This window comes from Somniosus microcephalus, chromosome 16, assembly GCF_052327205.1.
Source record: "Somniosus microcephalus isolate GS21.2 chromosome 16, FLI_Smic_1.0, whole genome shotgun sequence".
NCBI lineage: Eukaryota > Metazoa > Chordata > Chondrichthyes > Squaliformes > Somniosidae > Somniosus > Somniosus microcephalus.
The window spans coordinates 96,179,583-96,197,128 of NC_141002.1; the positions used below are offsets into that span (position 1 = coordinate 96,179,583).

The following is a 17,546-nucleotide window of genomic DNA, read 5'->3' on the forward strand; positions in this document are numbered from 1 at the left end:
GGTCTGTGTTGTCAGAAGAAGTACTTACATTAGTGTGTTTTCTTTCTCCATTTTCTTTGAACACTGTTGTTTATTAGTTATACAAATATTGGAGATGTTGGGGGGGGTGTTGGAGAATTTGTTTAACTGGGCGGGGCGGACAGCCAATGGCGGGAGTGTGGGGGCGGGGCGGTTGGCGGCAGGAGGTCATGTGATGAATCCTCCAGGAATACGTCCAATCAGAGTTGGTGACCCTTTGGAATTCTGCGCTTGGAGACGGAGGTATAAACAGGGACAAATATCCTTGCGGGGAGGTTTGCGAGCACTGTTCGGGGGGGTTTAAACTAAAATGGCAGGGGGTTGGGAACCTGAGCAGGGAGACAGAGGAAAGGAAAACAGGGATAAAAGCAAAAGATAGGAAGGAGAAAAACAAAAGTGGCAGTCAGAGAAATCAACGGTTTAAATCAAACGTGGCCACAGTAAATAATAATTCTAATAGGTCTAAGAGCGCTAAAAAAACAAGCCTGAAGGCTTTGTGTCTTAATGCGAGGAGCATTTGTAATAAGGTGGATGAATTGGCTGCGCAAATAGAGGTAAACGAATATGATTTGGTTGGGATTACGGAAACGTGGCTCAAGGAAGGCCAAGACTGGGAACTCAACATCCAGGGGTATTCGATATTCAGGAAAGATAGGCAAAAAGGAAAGGGAGGAGGGGTAGCATTACTGGTTAAAGAAGGGATTAATACAATTGTAATGAAGGATATTAGCTCTGATGATGTGGAATCTGTATGGGTAGAATTGAGAAATACTAAGGGGAAAAAAACATTAGTGGGAGTGGTATATAGACCTCCAAACAGTAAGGCGGAGGTTGGGGATGGCATTAAAAGAGAAATTAAAGAAGCGTGCAATAAGGGCACAGCAGTCATCATGGGTGACTTTAATCTACATAGAGATTGGGCCAACCAAATTAGTAACAATACTGTGGAGTACGAATTCCTGGAGTGTTTACGGGATGGTTTCCTGGACCAATATGTCGAGGAACCAACCAGAGATCAGGCCATCTTAGACTGGGTATTATGGAACAAGAAAGGATTAATTAGCAATCTTGTTGTACGAGGCCCCTTGGGTCGGAGCAATCATAATATGATCGAATTCTTCATTAAGATGGAGAATGAAGTAGTTGACTCAGAGACAAGGGTCCTCAATTTAAATAAAGGAAACTACGATGGTCTGAGGAGTGAGTTGGGTAGGATTGATTGGGGAATGGCACTCAAAGGGTTGACGGTGGATAGGCAATGGCAAACATTCAAAGACCAAATGGATGAGCTACAGAATTTGTTCATCCCAGTTTGGCATAAAAATAAAACAAAAAAGGTGACTCAACCGTGGCTAACAAGGGAAATTAGGGATAGCATAAGATCCAAGGAGAGGACATATAAATTGGCTAGAAAAAGCAATAATCCTGAGGATTGGGAGCAGTTTAGGAGTCAACAAAGGAGGACAAAGGGATTAATTAAGAAAGCGAAAATAGAATATGAGAGTAAGCAAGCAGGGAAACTAAAAACTGACTGTAAAAGCTTTTATAGATATGTGAAGAGAAAAAGATTGGTGAAGTCAAGCGTAGGTCCCTTACAGTCAGAATCAGGGGAATTTATAATGGGAAACAAGGAAATGGCAGACCAACTAAATACATACTTTGGTTCTGTCTTCACAAAGGAGGACACAAATAACCTCCCAGAGGTGCCGGGGAACATAGGGTCTGATGAAAGGGAGGAACTGAAAGAAATCAGTATTTGTAGGGAAACGGTGTTAGGAAAATTGATGGGACTGAAGGCCGATAAATCCCCAGGGCCTGATGGTCTACATCCCAGGGTACTTAAGGAAGTGGCCCGAGAGATAGTAGATGCATTGCTGATCATCTTCCAGAACTCGATAGACTCTGGAACAGTACCCATGGATTGGAGGGTAGCTAATGTTACCCCACTATTCAAAAAAGCGGGGAATTATAGACCGGTAAGCCTGACATCAGTAGTGGGGAAAATGCTAGAGTCTATTATAAAAGATGCAATAGCAGAGCACTTGGAAAGCAGTGACAGGATCGGACAAAGTCAACATGGATTTACAAAAGGTAAATCATGCTTGACTAATCTACTGGAATTTTTTGAGGATGTAACTGGTAAAATAGATAAGGGAGAACCAGTGGATGTGGTGTATTTGGACTTTCAGAAGGCTTTCGATAAGGTCCCACATAAGAGATTAGCGTGCAAAATTAAGGCACATGGGATTGGGGGCAAGGTATTGACTTGGATAGAGAACTGGCTGGCGGACAGAAAGCAAAGAGTTGGAATAAACGGGTCGTTTTCCGAGTGGCAGGCAGTGACTAGTGGGGTACCGCAAGGATCGATCCTAGGACCCCAGCTGTTCACAATGTATATTAATGATCTGGACGAGGGAATTGGATGTAATATCTCCAAATTTGCAGACGACACAAAGCTGGGTGGGAGGGTATGCTGTGAGGAGGATGTCGTGAAACTCCAGTACGATTTGGACAGGTTGGGTGATTGGGCAGAAACATGGCAAATGCACTATAATGTGGATAAATGTGAGGCTATCCACTTTGGTGGCAAAAACAGGAAGGCAGATTATTATTTGAATGGCAATAGATTAGGAGAAGGGGAAGTGCAAAGAGACCTGGGTGTTCTTGTGCACCAGTCGCTGAAGGTAAGCATGCAGGTGCAACAGGCGGTTAAGAAGGCAAATGGTATGTTGGCCTTCGTAGCAAGAGGGTTCGAGTACAGGAATAAGGATGTCTTGCTACAGTTGTACAGAGCCTTGGTGAGACCACACCTTGAATATTGTGTGCAGTTTTGGTCGCCTTACCTGAGGAAGGACGTTCTTGCCATGGAAGGAGTGCAGCGAAGATTCACCAGGCTGATACCTGGGATGGCAGGAATGACGTATGAGGAGAGATTGTGTCGCTTGGGCTTATACTCACTGGAGTTTAGAAGATTGAGTGGGGATCTCATCGAAACCTATAAAATTCTGTCAGGCCTGGACAGGCTAGATGCAGGAATGATGTTTCTGATGGCCGGGGAGTCCAGAACCAGGGGTCATAGTCTAAGGATAAGGGGTAAGCCATTTAGGACTGAAATGAGGAGGAATTTCTTCACCCAGAAAGTGGTGAACCTGTGGAATTCTCTGCCACAGAGGGCGGTGGAGGCCAGTTCATTAAATACATTCAAGAAAGAGTTGGATATATTTCTTAAGGCTAAAGGGATCAAGGGATATGGGGAGAAGGCAGGGACAGGGTACTGAATTTGGATGATCAGCCATGATCTCATTGAATGGCGGAGCAGGCTCGAAGGGCCGAATGGCCTACTCTTGCTCCTATCTTCTATGTTTCTATCCCGCCCAAAACCCGCCTCCTCGTAAGTTTCAGGGGAGGCGGGTACCCGCCCCGCACTGGGACCCACAGGTAGTTAACAGGCAGTTTTTAGCCTAATCCCTATTTTGAGGGGTTCTGTGTGGGATTCCCGACGGCTCCAAACCACGCCAGGTTAGAGCAGGCGGGCCGTCGGGTTGAAGGACTTGGAGGGGTCGCGATGTCGGTGTTCAGGTGAGTGATGGGTGCATGAGTGCAAAGGTAAGTGTGTTTGGTGTGTCTAAAGTGTGTAAAGAAGTTTAAATTACCTGTACTTACCTTTACAGCCTTTCTTCCTCTCGGTTTCGGGAGTCCATCACTCAGCCGGCACTGAAAGCAGAACGGCTGCGAACTGTCAAAAGTGACAGCCTTCAGCTTTCATTGCCGGTGAGAGTTCTAACTGAGTCTGTGCAGAAGGACTCAGCTTAGAACTCAGACTGTCAGTGTTTCACAGCTTCAAACAGCTGTGAAACACTGATATTTCATCTGTCAAGAACTCTTGACAGATGAAATTTCAGTCTGTGACGTCACCTGTTGCCGGGTGGCCCTTAATTGGCCTGCTGAGCCCGCTGGGCGGGCTCAACAAGGTCAATCAAGGGAAAATCACACGGATTGGCCAGACGTCGATGTAGGCGGGACTAAAACCCGAAAGTTGTAGTCCCGCCTCCTTCCCGACAGCTTAGGGAAAATCTACCCCCTATGGTGCTGGACTCCCCAGCCAGGGGAAACATCCTCCCTGTTGTCTCTGGAGTTTAGAAGAATGAGAGGTGATCTCATTGAAACATATAAGATTGTGAAGGGGGATTGACAGGGTAGATGCTGAGAGGTTGTTTCCCCTGGCTGGAGTGTCTAGAACTAGGGGTCACAGTCTCAGGATAAGGGGTCGGCCATTTATGACTGAGATGAGGATGAATTTCTTCACTCAGAGGGTTGTGAATCTTTGGAATTCTCTGCCCCAGAGGGCTGTGGATGCTGAATCGTTGAGTATATTCAAGACTGAGATCGATAGATTTTTGGACTCTAATGGACTCAAGGGGTATGGGGGTTGGGCAGGAAAGTGGAGTTGAGGTCGAAGATCAGCCATGATCTTATTGAATTGTGGAGCAGGCTCGAGGGACCGAATGGCCGATTCCTGCTCCTATTTCTTATGTTCTTATAATTTTTTACATGGGTGACCACCTCAGAAATAAAAGCCGCAAGTCAATGTTGAAAGGTAGCTTACATTGAGGTTCTTTAGGTTCTTGAAGTCGTTTTCTTTTAACTCTGTGATCTTGTTGTTCTGCAGGTCGAGTAGTGTGGTATCTTTGGGAATGTGCTCTGGCACTGTGGTCAGACCTGTTTCAGAAGAAGGATTAAAAGACGTCACTTTTAAGGGTTTACGCATTTCCTTGTAGACTCGTGTTGGCCGAGGGTCAAGTGGTAGAAGCCTCACCTCCAAAGACTGAAGGTTGTGAGTTCAAGCCCCTAATCCGGGCTGACACTGAACAAAGCACTTTTTTGAAGCGGAGTCACTGTTGTAATATAGGAAACGCGGCAGCCAATTGACGCACAGCAAGCTCCCACAAACAGCAATGTGATGATGACCAGATAAGCTCTTTTTCTTTCTTAGTGGTTGAGGGATAAATATTGGCCGGGACACCGGGGAGAACTCCCCCCTGCTCTTCTTCCAAATAGTGGCTGTAGGATGCCTTACGTCCTCCCGAGAGGGCAGACAGGGCCTCGGTTTAATGTCCCACCCAAAAGACGGCATCTCCGACAGCACGTTAGTGGCGTAAAGGGGCGGGGCTATGCAAATGAGCAGCAGAGGGTTGCGGCGGAATTAATCGGGAAGCGTCACAGACGACGGAGGGAATTGGCCCGTGGCGATGTTTCGGCTTAAAATCGACGTAAGTTATGCGCGGGCAAATTTCTCGGGGTGAGGAGCGAATAAAAAATACGCCGCTCTTACACCATAATTATGCCGACGGGTTACAGGAAATTCTAGGCCCTACGTTAAGGGAAGGACGCCAATAGTTATTCAGAGGGTATGAAAGGCGAGACCAGGCAAAGGAAAAAATTACAGCCTCTGGCAATCTCACTCTGTAGTTCCAATTTTCTCCACATCAGACTTCAGGATACACGTCGATGGAATCAGTTGATTTATTTTTGGTGACAGGCAAGCAGATGTTCTTAACGCTGAGTATTATCTCCCTTGTAATCTGCTGGGCCATAGAGCTGGGAACGAACATCAGTTCGAGCGGTGCCATGAAGCTTCTTTCACCGCCCCCCCCGCCGACGCTTTCGCCTCGTGTACGTTAGTTAAAACATTTTTCAGTTACAGCACAAAAAAAAAGCCCCCTCCTTTTTTTGTTCTCTTAACAGCTCAAAACAGGCAAAGCTCGTGTCCCACAGCATAACCTTCCATTCCTGACAACGTGTAATTCACTTAATGTTATACAGATGCCTCGACAACATAGTCCCAGAAATGAAAGTCGAGTAGATTAATGACAAAAAAAATGTAACTTAATTGAAGACATAAACCATTGATAAAAGAAATGTGCCTGATGATTTACATAGAATTTTAAAGCACAGAAATAGGCCATTCGGCCCAACTGATCCGTGCTGGTGTTTATGCTCCACACGAGCCTCCTCCCACCCTACTTTATCTAACTCTATCTTTCTATTCCTTTCTCCCTCATGTACTTATCTAGCTTTCCCTTGATTGTATCTATACTATTCACCTCAACCACTCCCTGTGGTAACGAGTTCCACATTCTCACCGCTCTCTGAGTAAAGACATTTCTCCTGAATTCCCTATTGGATTTATTAGTGACTATCTTATATTGATGGCCCCTAGTTTTGGACTCATCCACAAGTGGAAACAGCTACTCTACGTCGACCCATCGAACCCCTTCATAATCTTAAAGTCTTCTCTTTCCTAGAGAAAAGAGCCCCAGACTGTTCAGATTTAATTATCTCAAATTGCCTACAATTAGTGACAAACACAGGGTGGGGACTTCCCGACACATTTGCACAAAATGACTGAGCGAAGCGTTCAGTTCCGACACGAGGAGATTTCTGAATGTCCATTTACTTGGAAGTGGTTGACTCTTTGGAATAAGTTTTACTTCCAATAAAGGACCAAAATAATCAACCTTTGCTTACTGTTTGCCAATGGGCCAGTGACACCAGGATTCGTTTTGGCATTTGTACTTCCCTCGTTCTACCTTTGACCCAGAGAGAGCAGGTTGTGCGATGAGAAAAGTAATAGGCTAACATTATTACAGGGAATTCTTAATTGACACAAACTGAAGCAGCATCACGTTTCCCCATCAATATAGGGGTCGTATTATGACCCGTATCACTTTACATTAAATCAAATGGAGGGTTTTGAATTTCAGAAGGTTTTTGAGAGAGTAAATGGTGATAGATTATTCCCACTGGTTGGCAAATTGGCAACAAGGGGGTTAATGATTGAGGATTATCACTCCTCCAATTCTGCCCTCTTGCACATCCCTGATTTTCATCGCTCCACCATTGGTGGCCGTGCCTTCAGCTGCCCAGTCTCCAAGCTCTAGAATTCCCTCCCTAAACCTCTCTGCCTCTCTACCTCTCTCTCTCCTCCTTTAAGACCCTCCTTAAAACCCACCTCTTTGACCAAGCTTTTGGTCACCTGTCCTACTATATTCTTATGTGGCTTGGTGTCAAATTTTGTTTAAAAGTCTACGTTAAAGGCGCTGGATAAATGCAAGTTGTTGTTGAAGAGCGGGAAGAGGAAGTTTGAACTTTTGTTTTCCACACAGGGGGTTATTAGAACATGCTAACGACCTGAAAATAACACCCAAAGTGGAATCTTTGTAAAGTGAAAGGAATAGATGAGGGCGGCCTCTCGGCTGACTGAGCTCATTCTTTCATAGAGGCCTTTGAGTTCCCTCCTCACATCACAATGCCTAAACTGCCCCTCGAGGGGCAGGCCTTCCACGGGGAATCGCCCAATCTCCTGCTGTGACTTTGGCAGAGTAGGGAATGTAAAACTTGCATTCACCAGACCTAGCAAGGGTCTGAATTGAATTTAAGTGAATCAGACCTTTCACTTAGACTGGAGCCTGGAGTCATAGTCTGGCCTCAGCAATTAAAACTGTCAGAGTCAGTGGAGTGAATCTGGCAGCTTAAAAGCGGCCAGGCAGCTCCATTGGGGTGGGGGGGGGGGGGGCGGTGGTGGCGGAATATGTGCCCGTCTGATACCTGACTAAATGTAGTGTTAGGGCAAGGAAGGAGCCAGCAGATGGAGAGGGGGAATGCTGATTGAAGGTTGGGAATGAGAGTGCGGGTTTATATTGGAAAGCCCGGGCATGTCTCTAGATTTGTTGTGAGGCGCGATGCCCCCCGAGGATGATTTGGTTAAGCCAGTGCCAATTCTGAAGTAAACAGGCAACACATTTCATAGATTCATACAGCACAGAAGGAGGCCATTCGGCCCATTGTGCCTGTGCCGGCTCTTTGAAAGAGCGATCCCATTAGTCCCATTCCTCTGCTCTTTCCCTGCAAATTGGCTGCTGCGTTTCCCCACGTTACAACAGTGAGTACACTTCAAGAGTACGTCATTGGCTGTAAGCGCTTTCGGGCCTCCCGAGATCATGACAGGCGCTATAGAAATGCACGTTCTTCATCTTCATAGCCTTGCAAATTTTGTCTTTTCAAGTATTTATCTAATTTTCTTTTGAAAGTTACTATTGAATCTGCTTCAGGCAGCGCGTTCCAGATCACAACGACTCGCTGCGTAAAAAAATTTCTCCCCATCTCCCCGGAAGTTTTGTCAATGATCTTAAATCTGTGTCCTCTGGTTACTGACCCTTCTGCCAGTGGAAACCATTTCTCCCTGTCGACTCTATCAAAACCCCTCATCATTTTGCTCTAATGTTATTTGTACAGGTAGACTATCCTTTATCCGAAAACCTCGGGACCAGCCATGTTTCGGTTTTCGGAAAATTTCGGATTTCGGAAGGTATTTTATAAGATTGGGAAATTTGTCGGGGGTGGGTCGGGGGGGGGGGTCGTTGGGGTCGGCGGGGGTCGGCGGGGGGGGTCGGCAGGAGTCGGGGTCGGCGGGGGGGTCGGCGTGAGTCGGGGTCCGCGGGGGGGTCGGCGTGAGTCGGGGTCCGCAGGGGGGTCGGCGGGGGTCGGGGTCGGCGGGGGTCCGCGGGGGGTCGTCGGCGGGGGTCGGGGTCATGCGCCACTCTGGTCATGTCGTGCGCACGACTTACGCTGAACGAAAAAACCTTCGGTTTTTAGAAGGTTTCGGTTTTCGGAAGTTCAGATAAAAGGTAGTCTACCTGTAGTAGGAAATGGAACCTGCAGTCATCCTGAAATCTGAACTCCTTCATTGTGATGAGGAGCGAGACTGAGGCGAGTTTAGTAAAGGTCCGGGCTGTTCAATCAGTCATTGTGGACCAGCCCATCACAAAGAGGGCAAGCATCAGACAGGCACAGCGCCTACAAGTTAGACCCCATTATGATAGAAACTTTGGTTTAAAAAAAGAATCAGAATCTCCTGCCCCTTTGTGTTATTTCAGCCTAGTTGACAATTTCCACAAGGTCAGTTGTCAAAAAGATTTACTGTGTACCTGTGACTTGAGGCCCTGTTGTAACGCTCCAGGTACGTCTATCTTAGATTCCCGTCATACCTACGTTCCTGATTTAACAGACAGCAGCGCGCCCCAGCACCGCCAGGCACCATTCACTAACTTAATTTAGGCACAATCATTTTATTTTAAGTGTAGGCCACGTAACCCTGTGCAGTACAACAACAACTTGCATTTACATAGCACCCTTAACGTAGTAAAACGTCCCAAAGTGCTTCACAGGAGCGAGTATCGGATGAAATTTGACACCGAGCCACATAAGCAGATACTTGGACAGGTGAGGTGGGTTTTAAGGAGCGTCTTAAAGGAGGAGAGAGAGGTCGAGAGGCGGAGAGGTTTAGGGAGGGAATTCCAGAGCTTAGGGTCTAGGCAGCTGAGGGCACGGCCGCCAATGGTGGGGCAAAGGAAATCGGGGATGCACAAAAGCCCAGAATTAAAGGAATGCAGAGATCTCGGAGGTTTTCAAGGCTGGAGGAGGTGACAGAGATAGGGAGGGGCGAGGCTATGGAGGGGTTTGAACATGAGGATGAGAATTTTAAAATCAAGGTGCTGCCGGATCGGCAGCCAATGTAGGTCAGCGAGCACATGGGTGAAACATAGAAACATAGAAGATAGGAGCAGGAGTAGGCCATTCGGCCCCTCGAGCCTGCTCCGCCATTCAATGAGATCATGGCTGATCATCCAAACTCAGTACCCTGTCCCTGCCTTCTCCCCATACCCCTTGGTCCTTTTAGGTGATGGGTGAACAGGGCTTGGTGCGAGTTAGGACACGGGCAGCAGAGTTTTGGATGAGCTCAAGTTTATGAAGGGTGGAAGATGGGTGGCCGGCCAGGGGAGAATTGGAATAGTCCAGTCTGAAGGTGACAAAAGCTTGGATGTGTGTTTCTGCAGCAGATGGGCTGAGACATGGGGTGGAGGCAGGTGATATTACAGCGCGGAAAGTAGGCGGTCTTGATGATGGCGAGGATACGGGGTCGGTCAAACAACATGAGAAACAACTGTGCCTTGAGTCGATTACCTAATCCTGAGGATATCTTCAGCCACTCATTAAGGTTTTTGTTTTATTTTTCTCTATCTAACTGAATATTTATTGACAATTTGACAGCAGCTGAAGTATTTACTATCTCGGACACAATGACCAAAGTACGATTAAAGTTTAAATCATAAAGTGTTGCTCTTGGTTATGCTTTACCTTCACTTGCAAAGAAACTATATATTTTTTATTCGTTTGTGGGATGTGGGCGTCACTGGCAAGGCCAGCATTTATTGCCCATCCCTAGTTGCCCTTGAGAAGGTGGTGGTGAGCCGCCTTCTTGAATCGCTGCAGTCCGTGTGGTGAAGGTACTCCCACAGTGCTGTTAGGGAGGGAGTTCCAGGATTTTGACCCAGCGACGATGAAGGAACGGCCGATATATTTCCAAGTCAGGATGGTGTGTGACTTGGAGGGGAACTTGGAGGTGGTGGTGTTCCCATGCGCCTGCTGCCCTATCCTTCTAGGTGGAAGAGGTCGCGGGTTTGGGAGGTGCTGTCGAAGAAGCCTTGGCGAGTTGCTGCAGTGCATCTTGTAGATGGTACACACTGCAGCCACGGTGCGCCGGTGGTGGAGGGAGTGAATGTTTAAGGTGAACAATTCCGTGGACAAAAACTACCAAAATAAGTTGTTCTAATTGATACTTGAAGCTCTTACACAGCATTCCAACAACATCTAAAAATAAGTCCCAAGGCCCTTCATAGAAGCGGGAGGGAAAAATAGACACTGAGCCAAAGAAGGAAATATTAGGAGGGGTGACCAAAACCTTGGCCAAAGAGCTGGTTTAAAGCAAGGTCCAAAAGGAGGAGAGAGAGAAGGATTACAGGGAGATTTCCAGTGTGTGAGGTCCAGGCGGCTGAAGGCATGATCGCCAATGGTGGGGCGAAGAGAGGGGAGGAATCCTCCAGGGGGCAGAGCCAAAGGAACAGAGAGATCGGGAAGGAGGAGGCTGTAGCATTGGAAGGAGTAACAGAGATTGGGAAGGGAGGTGACAGGGAGGGATTTAAACACAATGGGGGAAATATTCAGTATCGTCCCATTTGGGGTGCCATAATCGGCCGTGTGCAAAGTTTAGTGCCTGGCGCTAAATATTGCCTCCGACGGCAAACTTGGCTTTTATCGCCCCTGGAGGTGATTGGAGCGCTAAATCAGGCGCTTCACACCTGTCTTAAGGCGCAACGGCCGAGGAGCGAGGCGCTACCTCACAGCACTGGCAAAGCAAGGAAGGGCAAATCAAAATGAACCTGCAAAGTGCTGCTCAGTACCCAAAACTCCTTCACACAGCGTTGAATCTCTCCAGAAGTCTCTCTCTCTCTCTCAGAATGCGTGGTGCACAAATGTCACCAACAAAAAAAGGCAGGAAGCGGTCGCCTTTAGATAGCGCTCCCCCAGTCCCTTCCTGACTGCAAAACGCTCCCCTCAACCTGTTGTTGCTAGCGGCAGGCAGTAAGGCAGGGGGCGCCACTCAATATCCGGTCCGGGGCGCTACCGGGGCGTTGCGTGACTGACGTCACGCTCTGCCGGCGCAGGAGATCATGGCGGTAGTGTTTAGTGCTGCCGCAAAATGACTAATTAATTTCACGAGCGGCGCAAACATCGCCGCGCCCAGGCGCTAGTTGCTTTGCGCCCCATTAGCGCCCTCTTAAGGCGCTAACAGGAGGCGCAAACAACTGAATTTTTTCCTCCAATGAGAATTTTTTAAGTTTGACGTGTTGAGGGGACTAGAGCCATTGTCGGTCAGCGAGGGCAGGAATGATGGGTAAGTGCGAGTTCGGTGCAGGATAGGTTATCGGCAGGAGAGCCTTGGATGAGCTGATGGCTATAGTGGGTGGTAGATGGGAGGCCGCCTGGGGCACACTGTACTAGTCGAGTCTAGAGGTAACAAAGACTAAACAAATAATGTAACAACTAATATGATCCAACCATTCCACATTACAGTGACACAGTGCGTTATCTCACTGGACCAATGAAAACTACTTATACAAATTATAGGTAAAAACCTCTAGTTTTACACCAGGAAATTACATTGGGTACGTGCAGCTCTAGTTAGAGGGGTCCTGACATGTGCATTAGATTACCTACAGATGTTCACACCCCTATACAGATGGCTCATACTGCTCGTCAAATCCCATCAAGGATGACCACGGAAAGTGTGGCCTGTGTAGTGTATGTAACCGTTCCACCTTTAAGAGAAGTTTTTAAGGGTTGCACTACTTTATCTTGGCTGCTGTATACTGTAATACCGGTGGTGACCACACCGGTATATAAGTGCTGTGTAATGATTTATTGGGCAGTTCCGCCCTGACCTTCGACTAGTAAAGACCTGTTAAAATTTACTCTTGTGGTCTGTGTAGTAATTCTCATTATAACACACAGACTTAACAGTGGCGACGAGTACGATCTTACCCTGCGGCAGAGATATATCCAAGGCAGTTTAACGGGCGTCGAGAAGGAGGCATCCGCCCTCATCATTCTGCTGAGAAAAGACTCGGGTCTGCAGAGCAAAGGAAGAATTCTGACACGAAGCCTTCCATCAGCAACAGGCAGTGATCATCCCTTCTATCACGGTGGTGGGTAAGCCGATCAGTGACGAGCAGCAAGTCGGCCACGTTAGCTGTGAAGTAGGGGAGGGAAAAACGGAGGATATAAGGGCGGAGAACTCGACCACGGCCGGGGAAAAGAGCCGGACAGAAGTCGGGGCCAGAGGCGCTGAGACTGGGGCAGCGTAAGGCACGGAAGCCGCGGTGAATGCAAACGCAGCCGGTGTGAGAGACCGGGCTACAAGCGGGCTGGGAGACGCAACAGCGTCGAGAGAGAGCTCGACCGCGACCGGTGAAAAAGGCCGGGCAGCTACCGAGGCCGCGAGGCGCAGCGACCGGGACAGCGTAAGCGCGGGAGAAAATTTTTAAAAAAACGCGGAGAACTCAGCCGCAGCCGGGGGGGAAAGGGCCGGACTGCAAGAGGGGCTGGGAGGCACGATTTGAAAACCGCTGGGGAGGGCGAACGCAGCAATACGGCAATCGCCATTACAGCCAGCGGGGGAGAAAGGCAAACGCGGGAAGCCGCCATTTTGAAAAAAAAAAAGTTGAAGAAAAATTTCTTTTTGTTTCTCAAGAAGATTGCGAGGATGCCTAAGCGTGGTAACATCAACGATTTCGATCCCGATGTTGAAGATTGGGCCACGTATGTAGAACGCATAGAGATATATTGTAAGGCAAATAAAATATCAAATGAAGATAAAGCATTAACCTTACTAAACTCAATGGGTGCGAAGACATACGGGCTATTGAAGCATCTTCTATCACCAGCTAAACCGGCGGATCAGACTTTCGCTAATATTGTTGCTGTCCTGAAGAATCATTTGAACCCCACACCGCTGATGTTAGCGGAACGATTTAAATTTTATGCGAGAACGCAACTGAAAGAGGAAAGCAACGCGGAGTATTTAATTGAACTGCGTAAGTTAGCGAAATACTGTCAGTTTGGGGAAAGACTGACAGAGGCACTGAGAGACAAATTCGTGTGTGGATTGTCGAAAGAAGGAACACAAAAGCGGTTGCTTGAAGAGAATGATCTTACACTTGATAAGACTGTCACTATTGCAGCATCCCACGAAGCCGCAGCGAGAGGCACTGCGGAAATGCAGCTGAAGGCAGCGGTACTCAGCGTAGATCAAATGGCTTTGGGTACAACGAAATGTTATCGTTGTGGAAAGACAACACACGATCAGAACCAATGCTGGTTTAAAAACCAGGAATGTAGAAAATGTGGCAAGCTTGGTCACATAGCTAAAGTATGCCAGTCAGGAAAGAAGACCAGCAACAAAAAGTCACCGCAGGAAAAGTGCAGAAAGGTACATAAGGTGGCTGAGAAGAGTTCGGATGAACAGAATTCGGATTCAGACTCCAACAGCAAGGAACTGGGTAGTCTGAGAATTCACAATGTGAGTAAGGAAGCTGACCGACAAACTATCTGGGTCACACTGCAGATAGCAGGAGTCCACGTGAAGATGGAATTGGACACCGGATCGGCGTTGACGGTCATGAATAAGCAAGATTACAAAAAGTTATTCACACATATTCCCCTACGGGATACGGAGATAGTATTGCAGACATACACGGGGCAAAGAGTATACCCCATCGGGAAGATAAAAGTCAAGGTGAGACACAAGGGCAAAGAACACCAAGGAATGGACTTATATGTACTACCTGAGGGAGGTCCACCACTTCTGGGACGGGAGTGGATCAGGAAAATAAATATGGACTGGCACTCCCTAAAAGCAATGGCGGTAGATTCCGGAAAAAGAAAAGATGTCAAACCTGAACGATTGTCCAGAATATTGGATGAGGGCATATGCAGCAGTGACAGTGACAAAGCAGAGAGTGAGAACTCGGTGAAGACAATCAGCTCAGACTCTGGAACTGATGATGGTAAGACCAGCCCATGTGCAAAAGACAAGTCTAAAATGGACTTGCAGACTAATGATGGAAAAACGAAGGAGTGCATAAATGCTTCAGAAGAGAACAAAGTATCAGAACAGGATTCCACTGAACAACAACAACATAGTTTGACAGAGAATTCTGAGTCTGTCCAGTCTACAGACATGCACATTTCTGAGGAACACCGGGCTCGAACTCAACTCAATTTCAAACTACAACAGCAATTAGAACAAATGATTCGCCGTTTTGAGCAAGAGATGAATGCAAAGAAAAAGTTCTTTGACACAGAGTGGGAGAATCTGGAAAGACAGCAGAAGCAGCTGATTGAGAAAATGGAACAGGAACACACAAACCGTCTGCGCGATGAGGCCAAACGAATCAAAGCTGAGCAAGAAAGGGAATATGTCAAATTCATCGATCAGTTGAAAGCTAAGAAGAAAGAGCACCCTTTTGTGAGCAGTGTCAGCAGTAATAAGCCACTCAGGGAATTGGTGACAGAGGCAAAAGCTGAAGTGATGGAGGAAATAGAAGACAATAGAGAAGAAGCAGAAGATGATGACTCATCTGAACCATTATCACCCCTACCAGGTCACGCACGTGGTCCCTCCGAACTGAGCCAAATCAGTCTGGAAGTAGGAAAACTTCCCAAGGTACTCGAGCCTTTAGAAGTCAGCAATGCTGGTTCTGCAGTTACGAAAGTTCAAGCTGTTAAGTCCAGTGAAGGACTATTAGATGAGTCACCCCAGCAACAAGAACCTACTACACCACCAAAAACTACTACCACCACCGAGGCGTTATCCGGACTGAGTCAGGAAGCGCAGGAGGCACCTCCGCAGAGAATGAATCTGTGAACTGTTTTTACATGAAGTTGTGTATATATGTTATGATGTTATGTTTAATGGGGAATATATATATACTGTTAAGCTAAAAAGGGAGGATTGTAGTGTATGTAACCGTTCCACCTTTAAGAGAACTATTTTAAGGGTTGCACTACTTTATCTTGGCTGCGGTATACTGTAATACCGGTGGTGACCACACCGGTATATAAGTGCTGTGTAATGATTTATTGGGCAGTTCCGCCCTGACCTTCGACTAGTAAAGACCTGTTAAAATTTACTCTTGTGGTCTGTGTAGTAATTCTCATTATAACACACAGACTTAACAGCCTGGAGGTGATTTTTGAAGTAAGACTCCTTTTTAAAAGGAGTATTGTCACCTTGCAAGAAAAACCACTCCGTTTAAATGGGGCATTGACCTCCGCACATTTTGCAAAGACAATTGCAAATGCTTGGTGTAGTTTTAAAGGTTTCACCAAGACTACTTTCAAAACAACAACAACTTGCATTTATATAGCGCCTTTAACGTAGTAAAACGTCCCAAGGCGCTTCACAGGAGCGATTATCAAACAAAATTTGACACCGAGCCACATAAGGAGATATTAGGACAGGTGACTAAAAGCTTGGTCAAAGAGGAAGGTATTAAGGAGCATCTTACAGGAGGAGAGTGAGGTAGAGAGGCAGAGAGGTTTAGGGAGGGAATTCCATTGCTTAGGGCCCAGGCAGCTGAAGGCACGGCCGCCAATGGTGGAGCAATGAAGATTGGGGATGCGCAAGAGGCCAGAATTGTAGGGTTGTCAGGCTGGAGGAGGTTACAGAGATAGGGAAACTGGTCAAAAACCTAATTATCGAGACCCATACAAACAAAGAAGTTCACAGCACAGAAGGAAGCTATTTGGCTCATTATATCTGTGCCAGCTCTTTGCAGAGCAATCCAAAAACTAATCCAATTGCCCTACATTCTTCCTGTAGCCCTGTATCTCCTTCGACTTCAAATACTTATCCAATTTTTCCTTAAATAGGTGCAACGGTCTTTGCCTCAACCACTCCCTCTGGCAAAGCACGCCAAACTCCAACTACCCTCTTTGTACAGAAATTTCTTCTGACCTCCTTCTCTCGCTGACCAGAAGATACAGGTTTCCCCTTTTCACTCTTTATCAATTCACTCTGACATTATGAAATCTGCTGTTAGCTTCTGTTGCTCCAGTGGGATTAGTCCCAGCAACTCAAGCCTCTCCTCAGAACTATGGTTTCCCATCCCTGGCTCCAGCCTAGTAAATCTACTCTCTCTGGCTTGAATGCCCTCTCCATAATGGGGCATCTGAAACTGCACACAATACGCCAATTGTGGCCTAACTAATGCTTTGTTAAAAATTACATTTAACTCCAAAAAGAATGTCCTAAATCGACTGCATTTTCGCATTATCCACTCGCAAGACGCTTTACCCTCTTTAGAGGCTGAACAAGCAGATCGTCATGAGGTAGGATATGCACATCAATCCCTAAAGATTGTCCCAATGGTTGTGTCTGGATACTTTGGCTGGACTGTCCCTTTAAGAAAAAAAATGCCTGAGTTATAGGGGGGAAATTGTAACCTAACTCACCGGGCTGGAATCCCACGGGATCGGGTGGAACGCCGGTTTTACACTCGCCCGATATGACCCTACATTGACTTCAATAAGAAAGAAAAAAGACTTGCATTTATATCGCGCCTTTCACGACAACCGGACGTCCCAAAGCGCTTTACAGTCAATGAAGTGCTTTTTGAAGTGTAGCCACTGTTGTAATGTAGGAAACGCGGCAGCCAATTTACGTACAGCAAGCTCCCACAAACAACAATGTGATAATGAGCAGATAAGGTGGGGGGAAATTGGCTCGCGCCCCCTTTGGGGCGATAACTTCGCCGGGGCGCTACTTTTAGTGCCCTGAAAAAGTTAGCGCCCCCGCGCCTGAAATTGAATGGTAGCGCCCCAAGCAGGAGGCGGGTCACTACTGGAAGCGCTCCCCCTCCCTCTTGGGGGGCTCCCATTGAATATCGCGGCGCTACATGCAACAGCGCCGCACATGTCAGCTCGTCGCGCCGCGGTACTGCGGGCCTCCCTCCCCTGATTAAAGGGGAGGGGCCGAGCGCAGCGTGCACCGGGGCCCTGCTGGACCACCGGGGAGCAGGGCACCGGCAAAGAGCCCAGCACTCAAGAGGAGTGCCGGGCAGAGCAAT

General features: G+C 47.3%; 1 protein-coding gene across 2 annotated transcripts in view; it reads right to left on the reverse strand.

Moving 5' to 3' along the window:
• The window catches only part of dcn (decorin), a 67,092-nt gene that overhangs the window by 20,024 nt on the left and 29,522 nt on the right, over positions 1-17,546 (reverse strand). For both annotated transcript variants that reach the window (XM_086009491.1, XM_086009492.1), the window contains exon 3: positions 4,625-4,737. In XM_086009491.1, the coding sequence (XP_085865617.1) occupies positions 4,625-4,737 (113 nt within the window). The remainder of the gene's footprint in view (positions 1-4,624; positions 4,738-17,546) is intronic.